The sequence below is a fragment of the Fringilla coelebs genome, assembly GCF_963513975.1.
Source record: "Fringilla coelebs genome assembly, chromosome: 17".
Lineage (NCBI taxonomy): Eukaryota > Metazoa > Chordata > Aves > Passeriformes > Fringillidae > Fringilla > Fringilla coelebs.
In genome coordinates this window covers 11,196,046-11,222,946 of record NC_140043.1, presented here as the reverse complement: position 1 = coordinate 11,222,946, position 26,901 = coordinate 11,196,046, and the positions used below count along the sequence as shown (strand labels likewise).

The 26,901-nt window shown below is 45.0% G+C and overlaps 1 protein-coding gene across 2 annotated transcripts in view; it reads left to right on the top strand.

The window, feature by feature from the left end:
• The window catches only part of GRK3 (G protein-coupled receptor kinase 3), a 60,593-nt gene that overhangs the window by 10,761 nt on the left and 22,931 nt on the right, over positions 1 to 26,901 (top strand). The window contains exons 2-9 of one of the 2 annotated variants that reach the window (XM_084216897.1): positions 3,086 to 3,162; positions 16,924 to 16,997; positions 19,430 to 19,531; positions 20,313 to 20,387; positions 21,315 to 21,376; positions 22,358 to 22,409; positions 22,995 to 23,119; positions 25,570 to 25,669. In XM_084216897.1, the coding sequence (XP_084073023.1) occupies positions 3,086 to 3,162; positions 16,924 to 16,997; positions 19,430 to 19,531; positions 20,313 to 20,387; positions 21,315 to 21,376; positions 22,358 to 22,409; positions 22,995 to 23,119; positions 25,570 to 25,669 (667 nt within the window). The remainder of the gene's footprint in view (positions 1 to 3,085; positions 3,163 to 16,923; positions 16,998 to 19,429; positions 19,532 to 20,312; positions 20,388 to 21,314; positions 21,377 to 22,357; positions 22,410 to 22,994; positions 23,120 to 25,569; positions 25,670 to 26,901) is intronic. The other variant, XM_084216898.1, reaches the window with a different exon arrangement.

Sequence of the window (26,901 nt, the reverse complement as noted above, 5' to 3'; positions counted from 1 at the left end):
GGCAGGTGGAGGAGCTGACCAGGTTAAAATGACCTGTTCATGGTTTGATGAGCGTGCAGATAAGTCGTCTTCTGCCTGGGGTGTTTGTTCAGCTCCTTCTTTGGGGGCAGCTTCACCCAGGGGCTCTCAGAAGTGCAAGAGCAGCCAGCTGCCCATGCACTGCTGGGCATCTCCCCGGGGCCGGTGGCAAAGGGCTTCCCTGTGCTCCCAGTTAAACCAGCAATTACAGAATCCCACAATCACTGAGGTTGGAAAAGCCCTCCAGGACCATCGAGTCCAACCTGTGCCTGGTCCCCACCTTGTCACCCAGCCCAGAGCACTGAGTGCCACGTCCAGATGTTCCTTGGACACTTCCAGGGATGCAGACTCCACCTGGGCAGTCCCTTCCAATGCTTGACCAGCCTTTCAGTGAAGATAAAGATGCTCAGAAAGAGGTACCCAGGGTCCAAGCTGCATTTCTCATCAAATTTTAGGCCTGACTTTGGCTTCCCCTAAAGATCCTTCAGTTGACTTGGGGTATGTGGATAGTAAATGGAGCGTTCCTGAATTTTTTGGTGTTTGTGGTTTTCTTCCTCATTGAAATGAAAAGAATACATGAACAAAAGGTTTTGCTGCAGTCCAGTTGGATGTGCTTTTGTTTCTGAAGTCTCCCTGGATTTTGTTTTTAGCCAACTTTTGTTTCTGCTCCTTGTGAGTGCTGCTATTAAGGTGGATCATGCTGTGAACTGAGATGAACTCGTGCAGAAATGGCCACTTCTTGCATTAGTGCGTGGTTTGTGCTGATGGCATCTCTGGCCAGGGAAAGCTTTTCAGAAATGGCTGCATTTCTGTGAAATGCAGCTTTTAATCCCAGATTGTTTATGTGTAGGGCAGCTAATGAGTCAATAGACTAAAGCAGAGAGGGAACCTTTCTTCCTGTTTGTGGAATGTGCTAAGCTCCATTTAAAAATTTTCCATCCTTCTGAAGGATACATGGACCTTGCTTCAATTCTTTGAACTCCAGAGGATTTCTACCTGTAACTTCCATGTGAGAATTAGGAGGTGATTATTCTGGATAGTCATAATCCCCTCCATGTCCTTTATTCCTATTTATCCATATGGATAAGTGGCAATGATTTGAAAGCAGTGCGAGTGTTGAGGAGCTGGAAGGCAGCACGGACTCCTGTAGCCTGTGATCATTTTACAGATTTGTTCAGTTTCTGTGGCTGCAAAAGACATTTTGTTCCTTTGACGTTATCCATCAGACCAGAAGTATGGGATGTCAGCAGAGGAGGAGGAGGTGCTGGAGAGGTTTGCTCCTTACACAATCACTGTTTTCCTGGGCACCTCAGTCACATGTTAAATTTTTATTATCTTCTCCCATTGTCTAGACTGAAGAGCTGTTGATGTAATTTCTTGCAGCGCACTCTTTGGAGCAGAGGAAAGCTTCCTTGATGTCATTATTATGAAAAAGGCTTATTCTGTTACTGCTGGTCTGGTGGGCAGTGGGAACGGGGACGGTGCCGGGGGCGATGGCAGCGCCCAGGGGCTCGGGGAGGAGGGGGAGCTGCGGGCTCTGGGAGCTCCTGCCAGGCTGGTTCATCTCCAGTGGCTCCTCTGTGAGCTCAGAGGGGAAAGGGGAAGGTCTGGTTGGCCAAAAATTTGGTTGGATTTTAGGAAGAAGTTGTTCCCTGTGATGGGTGGTGAGCCCCCTGGTACAGAGAAGCTGTGGCTGTCCCATCCCTGCAAGTGTCCAAGGCAAAAGATTTGGGTTGGATTTTAGGAAGAAGTTGTGCCCTGTGATGGGTGAGGGTGGTGAGCCCCCTGGTACAGAGAAAGTCTGGCTGTCCCATCCCTGCAAGTGTCCAAGGCCAGGTTGGAGCAACCTGGGATGGTGGAAGGTGTCCCAGCACATGGCAGGGGGTGGAACAAGATATTCTTTAAGATCCCTTCCAATCCAAGCCGTTCTGTGATTTCACAATCTCCTATTTACTGCTCCCTCTTCATTTAAAATCAGTATTTTGTTTAGATTGTTAAAATACACAGAGGGCAGACCCAGTTCTTAATGAACAAATAAACAGCAAGTTCGTCACTGAATAATTTATCATCTCCAACCTGATTAACAGTGTTCAGCCCTCCCAGTTCTTGTCTGACTTGATGTGGTGGTTGGCCTCCAGAGCTCTCGCTTTGGATCACACTGTTCAGAGATCCGTGTTCCACGTGGGACTTGGAGATACACAGAGAACTATTAATAGGATTTTTTTCCTACATGGGAGTTTAGGGCCTTCCAGCAAAGTCCTTGGCTTTATTATAGACTTTTTTTCTGGTCAAGTCATTCAGACTTCGTGCCTCAGCTCCTCTGAGGAGGAGTGTGGATGCTTTCCTCCCTCCATGGGGGAGATGTTTGTCAGTATTTGGGAAGTTTCTCAGAATTTTAATGATGGGGTCCCTGTGAGCTCACAAGAGGGGATGTCCCTGAGGTCAGCAAGGCTTAGCTGCTCAGTCTTGCTGCTGCAGAAGTATCAGTGATGTTTAATGGCCTTGTTTAGAGCATGAGTACTTTGTTCAAGGCTATTTTTATAATAATAAATAGTATAATTATCGTAATAAGTAGTGTAATTATAGTAATAAATAGCATGTATGGAAATTATTGATTTTAAAATTGGAAACAGAGAAAGTCTGGTGGAATTTTGGCTCGATACTGTGACAATAGAGTTGCTTTACCAAGGCCCAGCACTGCTGGCCTGCATTGATTTTAAGATTTATGTTCTTGTATTGTTGCCCATATGAAATTTTTATGGGCATTATATTACAATGAATATTGAAGTTACTTGACAAATAAAGGAAATCTTTGTTAATGTGGTTGAAGTGAGTGATTGTGACATTATAAATTAGGCAAAGTAGATGTTAAGTGCCCTGCAGCCAAGCAGGGCCTAATGGAGCTGCTGTTGGCTCCTTGTGTGGCTAGCTGGGGGTGACTTGGGCAGCTATTTTACTGTACATGAATAAAATGACCAGGATGCTCCCTGGGAAGCGGCCCCAGGGATCAAAAAGCAATTTCAAGTAACTCCTCTTTTTTTTTTTTCCCCCCTTTTTTTTATTTCAGTATCCGCAGTGTTATGCAGAAATACCTCGAGGAAAGGGGTGAATTGACCTTTGACAAGATCTTTCATCAGAAAATTGGTAAGTCATGTCTCAATAAAGTGTTATTTGTGTAGATATTTTCAAGATCAGTTTGGTTTTTACATTTCTCTGTGGTGCTTGCTGAGAAGCCAGTGCTGTAGATTGAAGAACACTGGAGGGTGGACAGGACTTAGTGAAACAAAGGTCTTCAAGAAGATGAAATGTTGTGAAAGGGAAGAAGACAGAGCAAGGCAATCTGTCCACTTCAGGTTCTGGAAAACTACAGGGAAAATAATTAAATTATTTGGAAACATCGAGGAGAAAATGATATTACTTGGTATGGGCTTGTCAACAATGTAATGTGTCACATCAGTTAAACTTTTTTTTCCTTTGCAGAGGTAATGAGCCCGTTGATAAGGGAGCAGGAGAAAAGATCCCAGATGTGTTGTCTTGACCCTCTGGGGGGGGTGAAAACTCAGTGTGCAGGGGGTGAAACTGCTGGGAAGATGGACTTGTGGAGCAGTTAATGGTGGAAAGGTGGATGCAGGGAGTGGGAACATCAGAGATCAGTTAGCTGAGTGCTGCAGTGAGGAGCCTCTGTGTTCTCCTGTGACTCAAGGACAAAAACTCCACAAACCAGGGGAGGGGGAAGATGCAGTGCTCCCAGGGAAATCCAGCAGTGTCCTTCCTCTCCACCTGTGCCAGAGCAATCACAAGGCACAGCCTGGGGACCTTCAGGGCAGGGGCTTGGCTGTGACAGCCAGCCCTGAGCTGTGTTGGCTCAGCTGGATCACACGACTAAATATAAAATCAGTGTTGTAGCCAGTGAGGCATGTGAAATAATCCTCTTCTGGCAGAATGTTGTGTCCATCCTGGCAGTGGATTAAAAAAATATACATGGACCTGCTGGGAAAAGTCCAGGAAAGAGCAGTGGGAATGAGCAGTCTGTTAAATCTGACCTACAGGGAAGTATTGAAATAGGGTGTGATGTGGGCACTGGAAGGGAGAAGTGAGGTTGAACATGATTCAAAACCAGAAAAGCTGTTGCAGAAATGATGAGGTTAGTCCATTTTCTAGAGCCTTAACGTTTCAATGAAAAAAAAAAATTAAGATTTTAGTGGTAGTGTGGGTAATAAAGCAGGGAGAGGATTTCATGAGGGGCTCTTGGGATTTTTGTCTGGCAGATTTGAGGAGTGAGTTGGCTGGGATAGCACAGCTGCTCCTGTCCTGGCAATGGGGAATGGGCTGGGAAGTTTTGAGCAGGTCAGTGGTTTTATTCCTGTCTGAAATGAGGCTGTAGTGAACAAAGTGCCTGATTTCCCAGGAGCAGTGGTGCAATGGGTGCATCTTTGGGCTGCTTGAGTTTTCACTGGCCTCCCTTCTGGCTGGAGCAGAAATAGCCCAAAACCTTCCTGCTTGCCTGGCAGCGTGCAGCTCACTGGAGTGGGAGCTTTAGGTCTTGCCAGATTAAAATAATCGATTTTCCTGTGTCTCAGAGTGTCATTAATGAGTCTCAGAGCCACTGGAAGTCTTTTCACTATGTTTCAACAACTGGAGTGTGGTCTGTACTTGTGCCTAAAACTGACTTTTTATTGTGCCCAAAACTTTTGCCATGTACATGCAGATACCTTGTTTGCTTGTACTGACACCTCAGTGTGTGCTTCAGCTCCAGTCCCTGTGCTGAATCATTAATATTGTGCTGTAGCCTTTCAGTTGCAAAATAAGCAGAATTTTAAGCAACCAAACACAGCCTGACTTCAACTGAGTCTCTTTGGGGGCAGTGAAATGAAGAAGTCCTTTTTTTTTTTTTCCCCTCTATAAAAAGAGAAGTCAAACAGACCATCTTCTATGTAATGGATATTTCTATTTATGTAATTGAATACTTTTCATTACCTGTTACAGCGAGGACTGTTGCAGTTATTTTGATTAGTTGCAGCAATTACAGTTAGGTAACTGGAACCTTGGAAGGATTAGATCTTTCTCTTTTTTTCCCCATGTTGGTAGTAGCCATTAAAGCTGGAATTTTAGAGCCCAGTTTCATTAACATTTTAGTTTCTGTGCACAGAGGAGAGGTTTTCTCCTCCTCCTCCTCTCCCCGGGTACAGTCAGAGCAGGACTTGCCCTGGATTACCTGGAAATGAGGAGCAGTTCTGTGAATGCTGTGCAGGAGTTTCAGTTCATTCTGAAGCTAAAATAGGATTTAAAATGGAATTTTAAAAAAAGATTAAAGCTAAACACGACTGTTTTTAACAGCAGACTTTGCATCACGCTGGAATATACAGTATTTCCTTTACTGTGGTTGTTCATTTAAATTTGATTGCGTTTTCTAGCGTGTTCTTTGCCACTCAATTAGCTCTGTTTCCAGACATTAGCATAATTGCTTGTGGTAAAGTACCTGCAGTTTTAGGCAAGCCTTCTGCAAAGGGCTGTGAGAAGAAGTATGGGGAGGTAATTAAAACTCTAATCACCTTTTTGTTCTGCTCCTTGTCTCTTTGGCTGGGGGAGGATGTGGTGAGACCTCAGGGGAGCAGGTCCTGGGTGTGAGAGGGGAGTCTCCATCAGCCTGGATCTCCAGGAATTCTGCTGGATCTTCCCTGGATTTTCCTGTGATGATTTTGCTGAGGAGCCATCCAGCCCTCCCTGCTTTATCCTTACACACCGACTATAAAATGCACTGAGCTCCCCAGTTTTTCCTTGGCAACTGCTCTAGATGAGAACTGGTTTGTTTCTTATTTTTATTTTTTTTTTCCCAGACCTAAATTTTTCCTCACAGCTCCAGGTCAGTGTTTGTTTTTTTGTTTTTTTCTCTTGTTTTTCAGTATCCTTTCAAATGTAAACCCAGGCTTTGATCAGCTGTCTGATAGAAGGGCTCTGATGTCACTATGGATGTTTCCCTATGCATGTGTCTAATTATGGTGCTGGTCTCATCACCTTCGAGTGTTTATTCTTAGTGAGCCCTAAAATCATTTCAGGGTCAGTGCTTTCCTGGCCCCACTGCCAAAGCTTGGCCCAAATTCCCTTCCTGCCAGGTGTGCAACTGCAGGGAGCCACAGGGGCAGCTCTGGCTTGGAAACCAAAACCTTTAGGATCAGGAGAAGAGCAGGAAGCTCATCAGGGATGAAAATGGCCCGGAGGCTCCATCAGATTTGCACAAACAAGTCTGTCCCCGATTTGGATTTGCATCCCTTCCCTCAGGCTGCTCTCATCCCTTGGCGCTGGCACTGCTGTTTGCCCCCTGAGTGATGCTCCAGAAGGATCTGGAGCTCTCTAAGAATGTCGTGGTGAGTCAGAGGACATGGAGCTCATAGAAGCACCCAGAAGAGCGCTCTGGCAGCCCAGCCCAGCCGGCTGTTCCTTCAGAAGCTGCTTCCTCCACAGCAGAAGCCTCTTGGGGAAGTACAGCCTGTCTCGATGCCGAGTGCGTAACCACCTTAGCTGGTTTTCTTTTACCACATCCTGTTTGCTACAACACCAGATTAGGAGTTTCTTTAGAAAAAGAGACGTTTTGAGAGGTTTTGGAAGCGTTCAGGGCCAGGTTGGGCAGGGCTAGGAGCAGCCTGGGCTAGTGGAAGGTGGGATGGGGCTGGGATGAGATGCTCTATAAGGTCAAACCAAACCATTCTATGACTCTGGCATCCCTAATTCACATGTGGAATCCACTCTGCTTCACAGCTGTGTTAAAATTGCACGTGGAGTCCTTGTCATGTTCCCCTGCCCTGTGGGGTGGGGACACTTGGAGGTGGGAAATGAGCAGCCAAGGCCTTCAAGGGAATCTGTGAGATCATAATATTGCTTTGGAACAGGATTATCCTGGTTATTAAATGCTTTGGAGCAGACCTGCTGTCGGTTACAGCTCAGTGACTCTGGTGTCTGACTCTGGGCTTCCAGACAAACCGTGCTGCGGGGCAGGGAATGGAGTTGGGTCAGAAATCCTGGGATGTGATCTGAAAGCATCCACAGCTCCATGCCTGGCTTGCTTCAGCCTGGGCTTCTCTGGTGACTGCTTGAGAGCCTGGTGAAGGGCAGCAGGCTGCTCTCCTCTCGGAGCTGGGGGGACGTGGCAGTTCCTTCACACCCTTCTCAGTTTCTCATCTCTTGCACAGCCGTTGGGGCTGGGGGAAGGATGAGAACAGGACGTGTTTTAGCTGTTTCAGCAGCTGGTCTTGCTGCAGTGTGAGTTTTGCACCTTTCCTAGGAAGTAACTTGCTTTTTTTTTTTCCCCCTCGAAGGTGGCTTAGGGTTTTTTTTTTCTTTTTGCGAAATAGATCTAATTAAAACAACTTGTAGTTGACGTAAGAAGTTACAAACCTTTTTTTTTTTTTTCCTTATTTACCATCCACTTTCGCAGAGTGAGGGATGATCTTTCTGAGCTGATTCATTCCACTGTCTTCCATATCCTCCTCAACCAGCTCCAAGCTGGAGGTTTTCCCAGCAGGGGGGAAGCATTTTGCCATCTGCATCAGGGGCTGGTTCCAACCCACGGGGGTTTGTGGGGGCTCTCAGCCCCTTCCCTGCTCCCCTTGTCCTGATCCAGCTCAGCGTGGATCATGTTTGTTCTGCAGCTCCTCAGCTGAGCTTCCAGAGCATTTGGTCTGTTTTGTAGCTCCTTCTGCACAGGGACTTTTGTGCCTGCCCTTCTCATTTTCAGGGAAATGTGCTCAAACTGACCCTGCTGGCTGCTGTTTCCTCCAGCTTGGTCAGGAACGACTTTCTGTTAAAAAAAAAAACCAAAGCAACCAAAACTGGGGTGAGAACAGCTACTGCAGGTCTTTTTTTGGGGGCAGTGAATTATGCTTTCTGTTGCTTCTTTCTCTAGTTAAGGACTCATATTTCATTATTTCAGAGCTTTGGTGCTAATCATTAGATAGGAGTTAAAATCTGTTGAGAAAAACATTCTTGCTCTTCCTCTTTCTGCTGGCACCGTGCTCCCTGAACTGCCTAAAAATAACAGGCTGGGAAAAGTGACTCCCTAGAGCATTATTTAAGCTATTGTTTAATTTAAGCAGAAGATCTATGTGCTGTTGGCATTCTGGACTAATTAAATAGTCCTCTGAGGAAATAACAATGAAGGCTATAAAACTTGGTCGGGAGTAAAGAAAAGCACCTGAGATTTTGGCTGTGAAGTGAGCAGGGATGACTTTTCTGAGCTGTATCACGAGCACTGTGATAAATTTGCTCTGTTCTGGTACTTTGATGTTAAATAATGTGCAGCCAAGTAGCAGGGGCATCGTTGCTTGGTGAGTTTTCTGTAAAAGCAGGGGCACAGGTCGTTTCTGCAAAGTGGTTTTATTCTGAGGTTCTGGTTCTGACCTGGCAGCCACCACACAGAAGTAGTCACCACCAAAATTAGGAAGTTGCCTTCCAAACAAAAATGGCATTTAAAATGCTGTTTGAAGACTGATCTTCTTTCTGGTGGTATTTGTAATTTTCAGTACAAGACCAGCCTGGGATGTGGGGGTGTGGACAGGCTGCAGGAGGTTCACTGGGGCTGTGGAAGCCCCTCTGTCCTGGCACACTTCTGTGATCAGTTAAAAACAACACAAGAACCCAAACCACAAGGAGACATCGGAAACTGTGTGGCTGCAAACTGAAACAGAAACCGTTAATGTGAGATATTTCACAGGGGATCTGCTCCTCACACGATGCTCTGCTGGTACCAAACAAGGTTGGGGGTGGGGGGGGGACAGTGAAAGAGAAAATCCACGCTCTGAGCCTTCTAAAAGTTGGTCTGGGTTTTCTGTTTGCAGTGTTTTTTTCACCAAATGAGTGTTAGATTTAAGATCTCTTTATTATGTCATAATTTCAGTGTTACTGGGAGCTACATTTCTTTCAACACCCTCTTATTTTGTGGTAAAATAAAGTGAGACTTGGCATGATTTACTTTGAAGATCATTTTGAGGGGTGTTGCTGGAGCTCCTGCTGTAGATTTGATGTGCATTGGAATTGTCTGTCTTGGTGTCAGGGATAAAGAGTATCCAAAGGCACTACCAAAATGCATGCATTCCTTTTGGATTTTCTTTTGATGATAAATAATTGAGCGTTTCTTTGTTGGGCTTCAGCCTGATCTCCCTGCCTGCCTTTGTGGGGGGTTGGAGATGCTGTGTTGTGTGATTTCCCAGGGGAGCTACAGATTAAATCTGGGCTTTAAAATAGGAAAAATATATACCCTATCATCTGGAACGTCCCATGATGGATAATGTAGACATCCTGCTAGATTAGCATTTATATGCAGTGCAGTTGTTGGAAGATAGAAGGCATGGGGAGAAAGTCTTTATCTCAGCAGAGCAGTGCAATTATACGGTTTTTGGGTTAAATTATCAAGAATTCCAGGCAAACTGGCAATTTTGAACTGAAGTAGTAACATAGGAGAGAAGAAGAGATTGTTAAAGAATATCACTCTATAACAGAGAGAACAAATAACAAATTATTTGCATGACATTTCCCTTGGCTGTTTCCAGGGAAGCTTCCAGAGAACACACACAAACACCAGCACCTGCCCTGCTGTGCAACTGCCAGAGGTGTGTTTGCTTTGCCCCTGGAATCCTGTAGGAAAATTCATTCCTTTTGGACCAGAAGGGCCCTGGGTGCTTGGTTCAGCCCTCTTCAGCCTTTTCTTGAGCTCCCTTTGCCGTGGTTTAAAACCATGTGAGGAAGGTTTTTAGGCTGGATTTTAGGAAACCCCAGAGAGTGCTGGGTGCTGAACAGGGAATGGGCACAGCCCTGAGGCTGCCAGAGCTCCAGGAGCTCTGCTCTCAGGGACAGCCTGGGATTGTTGGGCTGTCTGTGCAGGGCCAGGAGTAGATGATGATGATCCTCTGGGTCCCTGCCAGCTCTGGATATTCTGTGATTAACACTGTGCAAAGTGGCTTCCATCCCAAAGGTGGTGTTTCCTCTCTGCTTGGCCTCACTTGGGCTTTCTTCACCCCTTCCTGGTGGAATCTTCTCCTTGTGCCTGATTTCCTCTTCTTCCCCCCTAGCAATTCCTCAGTCAATCTGAAACAGTTGCACTCCCATGGAGTTTTTATCAATGTGTCTTGAAACAGTTCACAGCTAATTAAGCCTCTGAACGCCACTGGGAAGTAGGGCAGTGTTAGTTTGCAGTGTCTGTAAGGTGGCATGGTAACAGCCTTAATGAGCTTTACCTGCATAGCTGGAAAAGCTTTATTAATATTGTTAATAAAGCAGATTCTCTGGGCCTGCCAGTGCTGCTCATTCCCCTCAGTGGGATCCCTCAGCACTGACAGCTCAGAACCAGCACCAGTCAGGAGAATCTGAATTACTGGAGCTATTAAGTGTTCTCACTTTCAGCAGTGCATTTAAGGGATAGAGAGGTCAGAGGTGCAGAGCAGAGGAGCTGGAGAGCTCTGGCTATCAATTACCCCATTTCCAGATGCTTTTATTGGTCCATACAATTGTATGAATTGTCCAACATTTCTTCTATAAAAGAATGTGGGCAATACACCTGACAAACCCCCTTCCCTGACAGTGTCCTGTCCAGCCAGGGCCTCTGTGACATCCTGCTGTCACCTGTGTCCGTGGAGGTTGGATAGGTGGGGTCAAAAACATGCAAACCAGTTTCTTAGTGTTTCTAGATACTTCTGCTCATGATTTCTGTGATTAAAAGAGGAAGAGCAGCAGAACCATCTGTGTCTGAGCCTCCTGCTCACAGCGACTTTCTCAGAGTGCAAGAAGGAACCAGAGGAAGAGTCAGAAATTCCTTCAGCAGAATCAGCTGGGCTCTGTCACTGTTGTTTTAGTGGTTTTGCTGCTCTTTACCTAAGTGCTGTGTGTATTTACTAACCGAATACTGCTGGCTTTGTGTTTTCATTTTGACCACAGCACAACAGTTCCTCGATGCTCTGGCTGAACCATTTCTTCACGGTGGTTCAGATATTGAGCAGAGCTTGCTGAGGCAAATGCTGGCACCAGGGGCTTGATAACACCCTTTTTTTTTTTTTTTGGTGGAGTTATTCCATGTATTCATTAAATAATCCTGTCACCTTGCTGCCACTAAAATCCACACCTGGATCTAGGCCCTTCCTGGAGAGCAGAGCTGCAGCTCCCAGTGGAGTTTGTGTGTTCAGTAATTGGTATCAGTGGAATTCTCAGCTTGGAGCAGGGCAGAAGGAAAAGTGTGTTTCTCAATAATAAAGGGATATTGGCTTGTCTTATGTAATTAAGTTAAAAATGTTTATAACTGAAATATGCTGGTCAGGAAAATAACAACTTTCACATCCTTGGTAGGACCTGGATTGTGATGTGGGTGAGGAACAGAGACAACAAAGCCCAATCCACCACCATGAGGTTTTTAAGCTGCTCCTGGTTGTTGGCTTGCTGGTACCTTCTATTACCAGTTGCAAAGGGCTGTGAATTTCTTCTGTTTACAAGTGAAGAAAAAAGAAAACCTCAAGTGCTTTGTATTCCTTGATGGGATTTAGTGAAGGAATTTAATCACATTCTTTGTAATAACTGGTTGAAATGAAATGCTTCTATTCTGTGTTTAGCGGTCCTTTTAAAAATCAGAATATTTTTGTGTGTTTCTATTTAGTGTTCTTACTCCTCCATCTTATAGAGGAGCTTTTTTTTGGTGTAAAACCCACTTTTTTCTTTCACCTTTGATATGTTGAATGCCTTTGATTTTCGACTTCAGTCAGCTGGAATCTGCATGTTAAAGGAGACCAGAATATGAAGGATACATAGTAAATATGGTTCAGAGCTAAGTTTTCCCCATTATTTTCTCTGCATGGCTTTAAAAAATGATTGATCACGCATTCAGTATTCAGAGCTACTATTTCATGAGGATATTCAGAGAAATCCCTGAGTGCTTTGGGTTGGAAAGGACCTTAAAGTTCATCCAGTTCCACCTTCCAGGTTTCTCAGAGCTCCATCCAACCTGGCCTTGGACACTTCCAGGGATGGAGCAGCCCCAGTTTTTCCTAAATAAGGATAATTGAGTGCTTTCAGTGAGTCTGTATATTCACTGCTTGAGGTGCTCTACCTGGCTCAAGCTTTTGAGGTTTGACACAGAATTTGTGAATATTTCTCCATTATGTCCCCAGTGTCAGTGCTGGAGGAGCAGCTCAGCTCTCCTGCTCCTCTCCCTGCAGGAATTCCAGGCATGCACAGGTCTGGTGTTTAGAAAGAGGGCTGACCAAGCTTCAACAATGATTTCCCTGGGTGAAAAGCAATTGGAAAATAGGCCTGGAAATAAAAAGTTTTTCTCTGACAACACTTAAAACCTTTTAGCCAATGAGCCAAAGCTTATTTTCATATAATGATTTCTAGACCTCATTAAACAGGCTACCTGGCAACTTGCAGCCTAATTTTGAGCTCAGTTTGGTTCTGTTCTAGGGCAATTGTTCTGTTCTCCTCACCATTGGATGCACGTCCTCATGAAAGACAGTTTGTTCTTTTCCCCTGCTTCCTATGCACAGGAATATGTTTCAGTCTGTTATAATGTATTATTTTTAATGCAAAGGGAATGAACATTAGGGTCAATTAGGAAAGAATGGAAAAAGGAAAGGAAAGTAGTGGAATGTGTGATGCTTTCTGGGCTGGGAGGATTCTTGTGGCTTTGCACCTTGCCAGAGCACAATTCCTACACGGTTTTCCCTGGTGATCTTTGTTCCTGGAGAGGGAAATTGGTGGTTCTCTCAGCTGTGGAGCTCTTAGGTGGCCTGAATTACTCTGTGCTGTGTCAGCTCTGTGTGGGCACTGCACAGAACAGGAGTCTGAGCCTGGTCTGGTGTTCTGTGGCAATTGCAAGCTGGTGGGAATCAGTTTTTATGTGTTTTTTTGAGACTTTGTCCCAGTGTTTGTGTCTGTGACCCAGATCTGTTCCTGGTACTGATGGATCTGGAGGTCACTGAGGGCTGTTTCAGGAGGTTGAACACACCCACAGCTGGATTTAAACACAGTAATGTCACTGTGGTGTGGTGGCTGAGCTTTGCTGTCTTGTGGCATAAGAGACATTCCTGAGGAGGAGATGCCCCAGAATCCCAAAATCATTTGGGTCAGGAAATTCCTCCCAGAACCATTAAGTCCTACCTGTGCCAAATCGCCACCTTGTCACCACTGAGTGCCACATCCAGGATTTCCTTGGACACCTCCAGGGCTGGGGACTCCAAACCCCACCTGGGCAGCCCCTTCCAGTGCCTGACCACCCTTTGTGGGAAGAAATTCCTCCTGCTGTCCAACCTGGCCCACCTTGGTGCAGTGTCCTGCCAGGGAGGTGCAGAGAGCAGGATGTGAGACGTCCCTCTGTCTGTGCCTTCTTGCTGTTATCTGACTTCACCAAGCAAGAAAGATCATGAGACACATCTTGGAGTGACTGAGATTGGAGACCTTCAAGTGCCCTGAGCAGGGACAGAGGCTGTGCTGCAGCCTTGAGCGCCATCCCACATTCCCAAAGCTTTTCCTGGCCAGGAAAGGAGCCCGTGTCTGGTGCAGATGTCACTGTTGCTTTGTTTGTCAAGGTTCTGTATTTATACACAGCACGTTTCGGGAGGATTTGGAAACAGCTTGATATTTTTGTTCTCTAATTTGCTATTTTGCCTACTAGAAAGAGGCTACATAAGCGTTTTGGACCTCGTTCAGGCCTGCTGTAAATAGATGCAGCTTCCTTTCAATCAGTGACATTGTGAACGCTTGTATCGGGGCTAAACGTGGCTATTTTTAGCTCTGCTCTCTCACCTAGTCGCTCCTGTTTGCTTTAATAAGATTTTTATTTACTCCTGTTAAAAGGTCACTTGAATCTGATGCTCATAAAATTCCAGTTAGAATTAGGAAAGTCATTTTCTCCGAGCGTTTTACGATGGAGTTCCTCGTTGTTGTTGTTTTATTTTATTTTATTTATTATTCTGTGCTCTCAGCTAACTGACAGGGGTGAGGAGGTGGTGCTGTGGCTGCAGGTGACCTTTAGACTGCTGGAGGAGGCAGAGGTCAGTGCTGGCCCCTGTGGCTGCTGCCCTGGGGAGAATCTGGCAGGGCCATAGACAGGAAAATGCCACGGAAGCGGAAAATGAGAAGGTGGCTTTAATCCTGCTGAGTGGCCCTGGTGAGGCCACATCTGGTGTTCAGTTCTGGTCTCCACTGGTCAAGAAAGACAAGGAGCTCCTGGAGAGGGTTCAGTGGAGGCCACAGATGTGATGAGGGGTCTGGAGTGTGTGGCTGGTCACCAGCAGCATTTGTGTTCTTAGATTGTGGGAAGGGCTGAATTCTGGAGACAAAAACCAGGGTTGGAGGGATGCTGTTGGTTAGAGTCAGGATTTCATGCAAAATTCCTGTGCTCATGCTGGAAAAAACACAATTATTTGAAATAAATCCTGAAGTAAACCTTCATGTTGTGTTTTAAAGAGATGGGTTAACTTGGTTCCCCTCCTTGTGACAGCGACCTTGTCCAGCTGGGGATGAGCTCTGTGAGTACCTGGTTGTGGGTGAGCTGCCTGACCTGAATCTGCTCTCCCCACCAGCCCATCCCTTCCTGCTTGTGAGCCTCTGCAAACCTCAAAGGTGGCCTTCATCCCTCCTTGAAAGACATTTTGCCTCGGTAATTAGAGTCGGTGCAATTCATGGCACTTGGCAAATTTGTCTTGGGATTGTAAATACAAAACTAAAGGGGAAAATGATTGTCCAGAGGCTGGAGCCCAGAGGAGCTGGGTGCTGCCTCACACTCTGTGTGTGTATTATTGATATCATCCATCACTTTGGTGTTGCCAGAAGAAGCTCTTAAAAAATATTTTTCCTTTCCTTAACAACCAGTGATCTGGTTGTTGCAGAAATTATATAGTTATAGCAGAAGGAATCTTTAAAGCTAAAGCTGTCAGCATCTTTATTTCATAAATAATTGCTGGTTCTTTTTAGCTGTTACTTAACGCTATCATTTTATTAATTCCTGCTTTCTGTTCCTGGGCTTATTTTTCTGTGTGCTGTTAACTGTGCTTATTGTGCTCCTCGTCAGCTCCCCCTGAACTTCTTAAAACTCCTGTCACTTACTCAATGCTGCATCTGTCACTTCGTTGTGCCATTATGTGAGAGCTGCAGTTTCTGGCTGATCATTTTTCACTCAATCCAAGAGCTGCAGTAAAGGAGGAGATTTCCTTTGTGCTGCAGGGGAAGTGCAGGGTCTGTTGATAGAATGGGAGGTCGAAACAGAAACAATTCCGGTCTGGGGAACATTAGGCTCTAATTGGATTTGTCTGAATTATAGAATTGCTGAATGATGTGGGTTGGAGAGGACCTTAAGGATCATCCATGGGTAGGAACATCTTAACATCTTCCACTATCCCAGGTCGCTCCAAGCCCTGTCCAAGCTGGCCTGGGACACTTCCATGGATGGGACAGCCACAGCTTCTCTGGGCAGCCTGTGCCAGGCCCTCAGCACCTTCACAGGGGATGATTTCTTCCATGTCTCTCACCTAAATTTCCCTTTCAGTCTGAAGCCATTCCTCCTTGTCCTGTCATTTCAGTTCCTGATGCAAAATCCCTCTCAGCTTCCCTGCAGCCCCTTCAGGTCCTGGAATGTGCTGTGAGCTCCCTAGCCAACCCTCTCTTCCCAGCCTCAGCTCTCAGTCTGTGTATTTTGGGTATCTCTGGGTTTTTGCAGTGCAGTGCCAAGGGGCCTCAGGGAGGAGCAGCCTGTGTCCTGTGGCTGCATAAGCCTCTGATTGTTCCCCGTGCCATGGGCTTGGGAACCTCTTCTTTCTCTGCCATAATTAAATTTAAAAAGTTTGGAAAATACTAAGCAGGGCTGGAATGTTTGGCGTGGCCCCTGCTGGAAATGTGTGTTGGTATATTTTCACACTCCTCCCACAGTTGTCTTTGTGGTTTATTGTTGTGTTTTTTTGTTGTTTGTGGGTTTTTTTGGGCACCAGCCAGGAGCTGGGACCAAGCCAGGGATTTTTCTTTCACTGCATTCAGAGCTGTTTGTGCCACTCTTCAGTCTCTTAATTACCCAATCTTTGGTTCATTGTCCTAGAAAAGTTCAGTCCATTCAGCAGGATTCTGCTCCGTGCTGCTGCTGGTTCCGTCATGTGGGAAATAAGGAATATTGAATCAGCTCCCAAAATTTCACTTTTTGTCCTCAAAAAGCCAAGCTGGCAAGGAGAGGTGGAGGTGCACGGTCTGGCTGAGGAGATGGGGGACTCTGGGTGGCTTTGGCAGTGATGGGGACGTTGTGACACAGATTGCTCTGTGAAATTCCAGGGGAGCAGGTGCCAGCTCAGAGGCAGGGAAAGACAGAGCTTCCATGGGATGAGGCTTGTGACAGTGCATTAAAATGCTCCTAATGGAAGATTCTCATCTGCAGCCTGCTGGGGTCATGCTCTAAATTACTTGCAAAGGAACTGTAAAGACCCTGATGTAATTTATTGAGCAATAAAACCCATTAGAGGTAACATGAACCGGTAATTCTGAAATGGGAGTGCAGAAGAGGTTGTGCTTCATCAGTGAAATGTAGGTAAATCTCTTACAAAAAAAAAAACCCAAAACGTGAATAGTGTCTAGTTTTTACTGGGGAAAAAAAAAAGAGAAGAAAATGTGGTCTGTGAAGAGGAACAGGATATTTTGGTGCATTATGGAAATGCCTCATAAAATCCTCAGCAGGTGGAAGCAGTAATGGGCTTAATACACCTGTGGGAGGTGAGGCAGGCTTGGGATGCTTTTGTGCTGGAAATGAAGAGCTGGAATCAGAATCCTAAACCTTGGCAATTGGGGATGCTCACACAGGTTTATACAGCCCGTGGTGGAACTCGGGTCGTTTCATGAGCCTTTTTACAAGTGTAATGAGACAAGTTTTTCTGATTTTTCTGTTTTTCTTTCCAGGATTTTTGCTCTTTAAAGACTATTGCATGAATGAGATCGATGAAGCTGTCCCTCAGCTGAAGTTCTATGAGGAGGTAAGTGCTGGTGGTGGAGGTTTGGGGCTGTGCAGGGAGTGAGGCTGTCCTGCTCCATCAGGGAATGCCGAGAGGGAAGGAGAGGGAGATGTGAAGCAGTGTGGACTGGTAGAAGAGGATCTGGGGTGAAGTTGCTGGTGTTGGGGTGACACTGAAACCCTTCAGGTCTTCCCCCAGCAGAGGCATCAGGGGGGGATTGTGGAAGGATGAGGAGTGGGAGCTGCTCAGATCTTTCAGGAGCTGCTGTGGCAGAGGGGACACGAGAGGTGGCCTCAGATGGATGAGTTGTGTTCCTTGTCAGGAGATGCCCAGTGAAGGAGCTGACAGGCACTGTGCAGGGCACATCCCAAAGGATCAATAATTCCAAGGAATGCCCTGGTCCTCCCCAGCTTCTGCTGCTGCAGGGTCTGAGCTCCGTGGCTCCATTCATTCATTCCTTTATTTCCTGTTACATTTGTGACACTGCATAAAGCCCCAGTGAATCCTGTCCCAGGTGCTGATTTCAGGGCAGACCTGCCCATGCCTGATGCTCAGGATTAATTAGAGCTGGAACAGCCTTGGCTGCTTCACTCATGAGGATTTAACTTTTTTCTTGCTATCAGCACAAACAGCTGGTATCAAATTGGAGATCAGTCCTCAGCAAGATTCCATTCCCCCACTCAGATCAGATACCTACTGTCAATAAAGAATCTTTTTCTATCATTTCCATCTCTTTATACACTGAAGATATCACTGTCATAAGTAATCCGAAAAGGCCTGTTGTACCAGATTATTTAGCAGGATATTTTTGGCTGCCTCTTTATCTCTGAAACAATTCAAAATTGTATTTTTAGGTTATTAGCAAAATGTTGCCTCAAAAGAATTTCAGTGCTTTGTCATGTACTTCTGGAAAAATCCCATTAAAGATATTTAAAGAGAGGTTCATTGTGTTTTCCTCTGTGACATACCGGATCCAGGAGCTTTTCCTTTTTTTTTTTAGATTTGATTTACTTGCTGCATTTATTACACATAGAATAATCTGAGTACATTGCTACATTAAAAATTGCTTGATGTAGAAGAGCTCTGTACTCCAGGGATTTCATATCACTGCAGCTGGAGTCACGATCAGGCATTTAACAGGATGAGTGATTCATCCCGATCGGTTGCAGAAGGAAAAGAAAAGGAATTAAAAAGAAAAAGGGGGGAAAATGGAAAAAAAAAAAAGGAAAAAAGAGCTTCTAAATACTTGAAAACAAATGCCTTCTGATCCTAGTTTTGGAGGAGATCCTTTTGATCTCTGGGGGGCTCTGCTGAAACCCCTGAACACTGACTGGGGAGTTGGGTCCTTTAGCAACCAAACATTGAAGGATAGGAGGTTGTGCTCAAATAAGACAATCAGATATCCATCAGGCTTCCTCCTGTACTGCTAATTATTTTGTGTCATTGCATTAATTAAAAGTGTTTCTTGGGCAAAGACATTTTGAGTCATTTTAATTATAAATTGGTATCAAGGGGGAAGCAGCACAGATGGCAGATTGGGGTGGGACTGGTGCCTTATCATGTCAGCAAACACCAGCAGTACAGCTAGAAAGATACTGACTTTAATTAATGTTCCTCCTCCAGAGGTAGGTTGGTTCCAGTTTGTCTCTTGATAATTGGATTTGATGATCTTTGAGGTTTTTTCCCAACCTAAGCAATGCTGGGATTGTGTGGCACGGAGCAGATCTGCTCACTGCCAGGGATCTGGATCCCAGGGCTTCACCAGCTGATGCTGCAAGGTCCAGGAAGTCAGTGCTGAGTCTTTCCCCTTGCATGTTTTTTTACATTTTGTCACTTCTGGAAGAGCTCTTTCCCTAAATATGCTCCAGAGGACCCTTGGACTGGGTGAACTTTTTGTTCTGGAGCTGGTTGTCAGGTTTTGTTCTGTAAATGAACTGTCTGGGATTGCTGTTGTTTCACCTGGAACACACTGATCTCCTACAGCACACCTGAGGAAACTTGATGTATTTTGTGAAACTGTCTTTTAGCCACCTTTAGGGTTCAAATCCACAGTGTAGCTAAACTGTGTGAACGTTTTGAAATGTGCTTTATATTCTTTTTTGGACATTTGTTCCTGATGTTCTGCGATCAGGGAATTTTTGATTGGAAGGGCCCTCTCAGCCCATCGAGTCCCACTGTTCACTCAGCACTGCCAAGGCCACCACTGAGCATGTCCCCAAGTGCCACATCCTGTTAAATCCCTGCAGGAATGGGGATTCCACCAAAACCCTGGACACCTGTGCCAGGGCTGAAAAAATTCCAATATTAAAGGGCAATCCCAGCCATAACTGTGCTGTCACAGGTGATTTTTCATCAATAAAGAAAACAATAAAATAAAACTTCAGCCCAAGCCCTGTTTTGACCCAAAGAGTGAGAAATCCCAAGGAAATGTGTGGTGTGTGCTTGTGCTGCAGATCAAGGAGTACGAGAAGCTGGACTCGGAGGAGGAGCGGCTGTCGCGGAGCCGGCAGATCTACGACACCTACATCATGAAGGAGCTGCTCTCCTGTTCCCACGTGGGTATCCTGCCCTTCCTCCCCTGCCTGGCTGCAGGAACATCTGGATTTCCCTTTGAAATCCAGCATCTCAGTTTGGCCAAATTCAGAATGTTGCTTTATTTTATTTTTATTTTTTTTTAATTGAGGTGTAAAGGTTGGTGGCGTGCTGCAATTTTCATTAAACTCAGTGGCACGCAGGAGATTTTTCTGGTTTATGTTTCTTTAGACTAAATGTCTGTTTCCAAAAGGATGAAATAAATGCAGGGTGTGTGTATAGAGATGTGGCTAAAGCCATTGAAAAAACACATTTTCTCTAGCTGAAGTTTGGGCCCATTGATCTGTTCTTTCCAGTTTATGTGCTCTCATTTGAAAGAAGGATTTGCAGGGTGTTGTATCCTGGTGGTATCATGCTTTGGGTGGAGGGTTTAAGCTTTCAATTTTTTTTATTTCTCCCAAAATGCATTATTTTATTAGTAAAAAGTTCATGTCTGCTTCTGGAGCTGTGTCTGTAAATGGGATTTGTCATGGATTTGTTAAAGGAGGATCATCACCCCCTTTGATTTTTACCTTCCTCCTCCTCATCTTCCCCTCTCCTGCTTTTCTGCTTCAGAATAATCCTGTTACTGGATCATTCTGCACATTTCACACAATATTCACTGTAATATACCTGTGGGAGGCCCTATTGATTCCCCTTGGGGTCGGTGTTTCCATGTGGGGAAAAGAACAACAGTGCTCTGACCTGAAATGAAACTCCTGACAGTTCCAACTGTTTGAAATCTTCCTTTTTCTTTTCCAAAAGCCTTTCTCCAAACAAGCTGTAGATCATGTACAAACACATTTAGCCAAGAAACAAGTGCCAGCCAGCCTTTTCCAGGTGAGCTTTCACAGTCTGAACATTCACCTTCTCTGACAGAAAGTGACTTTTTAGATACTGTTTAAAGAGACTGAATAAATGGGACTGGTGCTGTAAGTGGGATTGAAATGCTTTTCCAAGTCAAAATGACAATTTACTCTTGTTATCTATAATATTTTCAAGCACATTTAGAAAAACAAACTATACCTTGGTGTGTGAACAGAAGAGTTTTTATAGTTGTGTAATTCTGAGCCATTAAATGATTTAGAGTAAATCACTTTCCATCAGGAGGATGCTCATCCTGTCAGGGTGAACTGAGCTGCAACAGTGGAGGAATAGTCTTATCCATCATGGGGGTGTTTGTAAGCTTAAGTGTCTTTTATCTAAATCTGATGTATTTTTATGTGCTGAAAAAATGTGGAGGTTGCCCCTGCCTGTTGTCTGTTGTGCTCCTGAGCTGTTCTGGCTGTTGCCACGAGCTGGAAGTTGGTGATTGCAGTGCTGGGGGATGTCTCAGCCATACCTGGGGGGAGGTTGGGTCCTGACACACCCAGGGGAGGGATTTCCTTGGAAAAAGTCACCTGTGATTTCGAGGTGCTGATCTCCCAGCAAGGACAGAGAGGAGAGAAGCACCACAGAGATGAGGGAGCAGCTCTGGGAAGTTTGGATTCCACAGGGGGTGACAATTTATTGGTTAAATACATTTGAAAGAAGAATTTATTTTGCCCCCATACCCCTTAAGGTTTTCTAGCTGTTGAAAATATTTTGTGTTTGACTTCACCTGCTCAGATTCCCGAAGCCACATAAAGCCAAAATGCTTTTTTGGGGCTTCTTTAGGACAATCCAGGAGCTGTGAGGGGCCAAGGAGAGTTCTCTGTATTGGATGGGATTGAAAAAAGCCATTTATTGTCTGCTTAAATACTAACTGTGTTTCCTCACCCTTTTTAGCCATATATAGAAGAAATTTGTGATAGTCTCCGAGGAAAAATATTTCAAAAATTTATGGAAAGGTATGAACATGGAATATTACCTGAATTATGTGCCTGCTGTAGTGGCAAGCCAGGTCCTTTCAGTACTGCTGTAAATAAGGCTAAAAATGTATATGAATGCATGATTAATCAAATTAACCCAGCTTTGTGGGATATCCTGATCAGAGTCAGGATGGATGAGTGGAACAGCTGAAAGACTGAGGGATTTCTGTCAGGCCATGCAGAAGTTGGAGTTTGGGCTTAGAAAAGGCAGAACTGGGGTTTTGGGGATATTTGGGGATAAATAATTGAAGGCTCAAGTCTGGCTCAGCAGAGCAGCCCTTCCCTGCTCCTGTGTCTGGCTCTGCAAAGCTCAGCTGCCACCCAGCAACACCCAAATCCATTTTCTAAACTGGTTTGGTGCCATTCCATGATAATTATAAAAATGCCTCCAAAAAGCTGTTCTTTTCTTACTTTGAAAATAAATACTTAATTATTCATGTAGGAATAAGCAACTATTTTATTATTTTTTCCCAAAGCCTGTGGTATTGCTGATGCTTTCCCTATTTTAAGATAAAATGAGTTTTAAATGTTCCTTGGAGTATAGGGAGGTTCATTAACATAAATCAAGCTGCCTGTGTTTATTTTTTATAATTATCTTTCTCTTGATGTAATTTAAATGTTTGTTAGCTCCAAACATAGTTGTTTAAAAATTGAAAACCGTCTTTGAATGATTGAAAACCATGCAAGAGAGCTGTGGGGACACACTGAGCACTTGCAGGGATAAGGTTATCTGCTCTCTTTCTCTCCCAAGGATGTAGAACATGGAGTGTGCTCTGCCTAGGAATTGTTTTTCTTGGTGAGGGTAAGATTACAGTTGGTGAAAGGAAGGCTGTCATTTATTAAATACCACCCCACGCCCTAGCTCAGACTAGATTTTAAATATCAGAGTCTTGACATTTCCTGTAATACTCTACACAATAGTCTCAGACAACTTTTAAACTTTTTTTTTTTCTTTTGCAGTGACAAGTTTACTAGATTTTGTCAATGGAAAAATGTAGAGCTAAATATTCATGTAAGTACTCACAAGTATATTTATCTTGTCAGAGGCTGATACAGGAAAGAGAATGTTCAGTTTTGAATCCTGCTCTGCAAAGGCCTCATTAAGGAGGGTGGTGGATGTCACTGCTCTGCTATTCTTAGGCACAGCCCTGATGATTCCTGTCTGGACGTCCCCTCTGCCTTCCTCAGCTAATAGAAGTTTGATTTTTTTAATGGCTGGAAGAGCTGAAGTGCCAGAATTTCTCTTTACCAGCCCCAATCCCTGTCCACCTCCCTCTCCCACTCCAGTCTGTGATCCTAGCACCCTCTGAGCCCCTTTCCCTTGGCCTCAGCTTTTGTCCTTCTGCACTTCTCTGTGACAACTTGGGCTGCAGAAATAGCCCTGAGTGAGACTGGCAGATTTTGGGAACAACAGCCTCATTCCCCTTGGTGCTACTTCACACTGTAGTGCTTCCAAGTACATGGAAATATCAGCAATAAGGGGCTCCTTTTCCAGCACAGTAAATGCTGTTGGATTACAGTTGAGGATCTCAACACATTCATGGATCATTTAGATGTTTTCACAGTCGGTTTTTTAATGCTGGAAAAAAAAATGAAGGTTTTGTTTTGTTGTTTCTGTTTCCACTTGCAGCTGACCATGAATGATTTTAGTGTACATAGAATAATAGGAAGAGGGGGATTTGGTGAAGTGTATGGCTGCAGAAAAGCAGACACTGGAAAAATGTGAGTATCAGCCACTCTGTGGCAGAGGTGGTTGTAAACTCTGCACTAGTGAGGAAATCCTTCCAATCATTTCTTAGGAAATCACTGGGAAGCAGCATCACGTTGCTGTAGAGTTCTTTGTGATGAAGTTTTCCCCCCAGAATTCTGGTTCCTGGCTGCCTGCAGCCTCAGTGGATCCTGTTCCATGCCATGCAGGGGCTCAGTCTCACACAGCTCCTGGCACATGGAAATGTCCTGTCAGAACCAGTGGGAAATGCAAAAGTGCTAAAATCAGGTGTGTGCTCCAACACTGGATCAGAGGATATTCCTGTGGAACCCATGGTGGCTGCTCAGGTGTCACCTGCCCCAGCTGGAGCTGGGGGTGCTGCAGGAAGCTGTCCCCAGATCTGGGCAGTCAGGGCTGTGCCAGAGCCCATTCCCAGTGTGCTGCTCCCAGTCTGGGGAGTTGCATCAGTGTGGTGAAAGCAGAGATCCCTGCTGCCATTTGGAAGGGAATATCCCACTGCTGGACTTGTGCTTCCCAGAGCTCTCAGTGGGAGCTCCTTGTGGTTTTTATTCTTTTTGTGATCTTACCCTTCACACACCTCCCCTGATCATCAGATTTCCATTTCTAGGCATCATTGTCCCATTGTGTGAACATCTGGGCATGGATTTAACCAGTTGTTCTCAATATTAATCCATTTCTTTATTTACACCCCAGCCTTTCATCTTGCTTTTTTCTCCTAACAGTTTTAGTCCACAGCCCATCCTTAAACATTTCCCTTCCAAGTGAGCAGGGCATATATCAGGAGCCCTGTGTCTGGCTCCTCTGGCATTAAAGTGTGCCTGACATCCTTGATAATAATAAACTTCTGACTCTTAACAAGTGGAAGACATCTTAATGTTGCTATTATTATATTCAGTATTTCTGCAGTGACTTCAAGTATTTATATTATACTCTTTCTAACAACGCTGGCTTTATTCTTGCTTTGGTACTTTTTGTCCATGTACAGTTCATTCAGTTGTCCATGTACAAAAATAAACATTTTATTTAGCTTGAGGCACGCTCAGCAGGCATTTCTCAGAGTCCCAGCCATCTCCATGTCTGGGCAGGGCTGTGGCAGGAGGTGGATAAACCCTTGGGAAGTGAGAAGGACAGGAAAAGTGAAGCAAAGGACAGGTTTTATTAGATATAAATAGAGCAAAGGGAAGCAAAATGTAAGGTTGGGAAAACCAACCTTCTTTTTCAAATTTGAAGCAAAACTGAAGATGAGGTTCAGTCTGTGGGTAGAGGTTTGGTTTAGTTCTTTCTTGATCCAAACCTGTGTGGCCATCCCTACCCCAGCTCCCATCCTCTCTGCAGCACTTAGAGCCTGCAGACTGCATTTGGGACAGATTCCCAGAGAAGCTGTGGCTGTCTCATCCCTGGAAGTGTCCAAGGCCAGGTTGGATGGGGCTTGGAGCAGCCTGGGATGGTGGAAGGTGTCCCTGCCCATGGATTTAAGGTCTCTTCCCACCCAAACCATTCTGGGATTTCCATCAGCCTTGAAGATCCCCAGTGCCTCTCTCTGGTCAGGGCAGGGTCAGGGGTTGTTTTTACTCACCCTTCACAGACTCCTCAGCAGGAACACATGAAGATATTCCCAGTCTGGAAGCTCCAACTTCACCCTCACTCTCCCAATACATTGATGTCAGGAATGTCCTGACTGGTTTTGGGAACTGAAGCTCCCAAAATCTGAAGCCCTGGGGCTGGATGGGGATGGGCATTGAAACACTGCTGTGATGTGGTAATCTCCTAAAAATCCATGAGTGCCCATGCCTGGGAGTCTTCTGTGGAGGAACACACATGTCTATTAATGAACTCACCCAACAGCTTGGAAAAACACCCAGCCTGGATCATATCCTCCTGTGGTTGGTGGTTGTTAGGGTAACATCCTTTGTGAGCAAAATTTTATTAATTTGTGTAGCACAGATGGTAGAAGACTAAAAAAGCTTTCTTGTGTGTATCTGACTTTTTCTAAGTAGAAAGAAAATTAAGGAAAAAAAATAAAATAAAACTCAGCGTGTGTTCAAGATATTGATTTCCTGGTAGAGTTGAAGCTGTTGGAATTAAATGGTACCATAACAGAGTTTCTGTTATTTAATTCCTAAGGCAGATCCTTGCTTGTAGGTATGAGAAAATGAATATATGTTGTGTAATTCCTATCTCACTGCGATGGTTTGGACATGGAATTATTTGTTAAAGCACATTTCTCTGCCAGGAGGCTTCTGCTGGAAATGTGTGAATTCTGGGAGATTTTGGAGGTTTTGTGTTTAGCCTAAAATGATGGTTTTTTTTAGTCCTGGGTTTAAGTCTTTCAAGAGCTTGCTTAGAGGATACTGTGAATGTGCATGGCCTGGCTGCCAGTGAATAGTCCTGACAGAGGAGATTTTTGGTGCTTTTTCTGAATGGTTATTTTTTCTTTTTTCAGGTATGCAATGAAATGTTTAGATAAAAAGAGAATCAAGATGAAGCAAGGTGAAACATTAGCCTTAAATGAAAGAATTATGCTGTCTCTTGTCAGTACAGGAGTAAGTATGACTGTTATTCCTTCTTCCTTCCATGTAATGTAAAAGCTGTTACATATAATGCATATTCCATCAATTGCCTTGTGTGACATGCAAAAATTAACCCCACTGGAGCCTCCCCCTGATTCTTGCAATGTGTCTGAGATGAGAAGGGGAAACCAAACTGGCTTGATCAGTTTGGGTCCTACAGAATGGGCATCTTTGCTGCAGAGGCTTGAGGGGGTGCCCATTTCTGAGGTAATTCATCCTCCCACCCTCCTGACGTTTTAAATATCCTTTTTTAAGTAGTTTTCTTTGAAACTTTTCCAAAACACGATTCTGTCTTGTAAAAAAGATTTTTTTTTTTATTTTTGTATAGTTAGATAGTGCTTTGGTGGGATCCAAAGTGCTCCTGCAGACAAAACTCTGGTTCATCTTCCCTTTCCTTTTATTCCAATATCCAAATTTTCCCTTTTTGTTTTCTGTGTAGCTGAGTCAAGGTGTACCAAGCCATCTGTTCTATTTATAAATTGGATTAAAATGAGATTAATTCAGGTCTAAAGTTGAAACCATGGCTGGTGTGTGCAAAAAGCCAGCACCTGCCTGCTCTTGGCTCCCTGGGGTCACTGGGGGGTGGCTGAGGTGTGTTGGGCTCAGAGAATTCCAGGCAGGAAGGGAGGTGGCTCTGCCCTCCTGGCAGTGACAGCGTGGTTGCCATGGCTACGGGTGATGCTGGCAGGAAGGTTCACTTCCCTCACCTTGTGGTGCATGAATTAAACACTGAGTGTGGGAGCACAGCCCCTGTGCCCACAGGCAGGGGAGGGCTGAGGCTGAGGAGGAGCTGAGTGTGGTTTTGTAGCAGAGCTGTGCCAAGAGCAGCGTTCCCTGCATGGCACAAAGAGTGCCCTTGGTGCTGTGACACCAGGGCTGTGTCCCCAGAGATCAGGGGATCTTCTCTGACCTTAAAGATCCTCAAATCCAGGCATTACCTCCTCACTGCCATGGCCACCACTGAGCCAAGGAAAGCTTAGAGCCTCTTCCACTTCCCAAAGGGTCTCCAGGAGAGCTGGAGAGGGACTTTGGACAAGGGGGAATGGCTTCCCACTGCCAGAGGGCAGGGTTAGGTGGGATATTGGGAAGGAATTATTCCCAGTGAGGGTGGGATTATTCCCAGGGTGCCCAGAGCAGCTGTGGCTGCCCCATCCCTGGAAGTGTCCAGGGTTGGGCAGGGCTTGGAGCACCCTGGGACAGTGGAA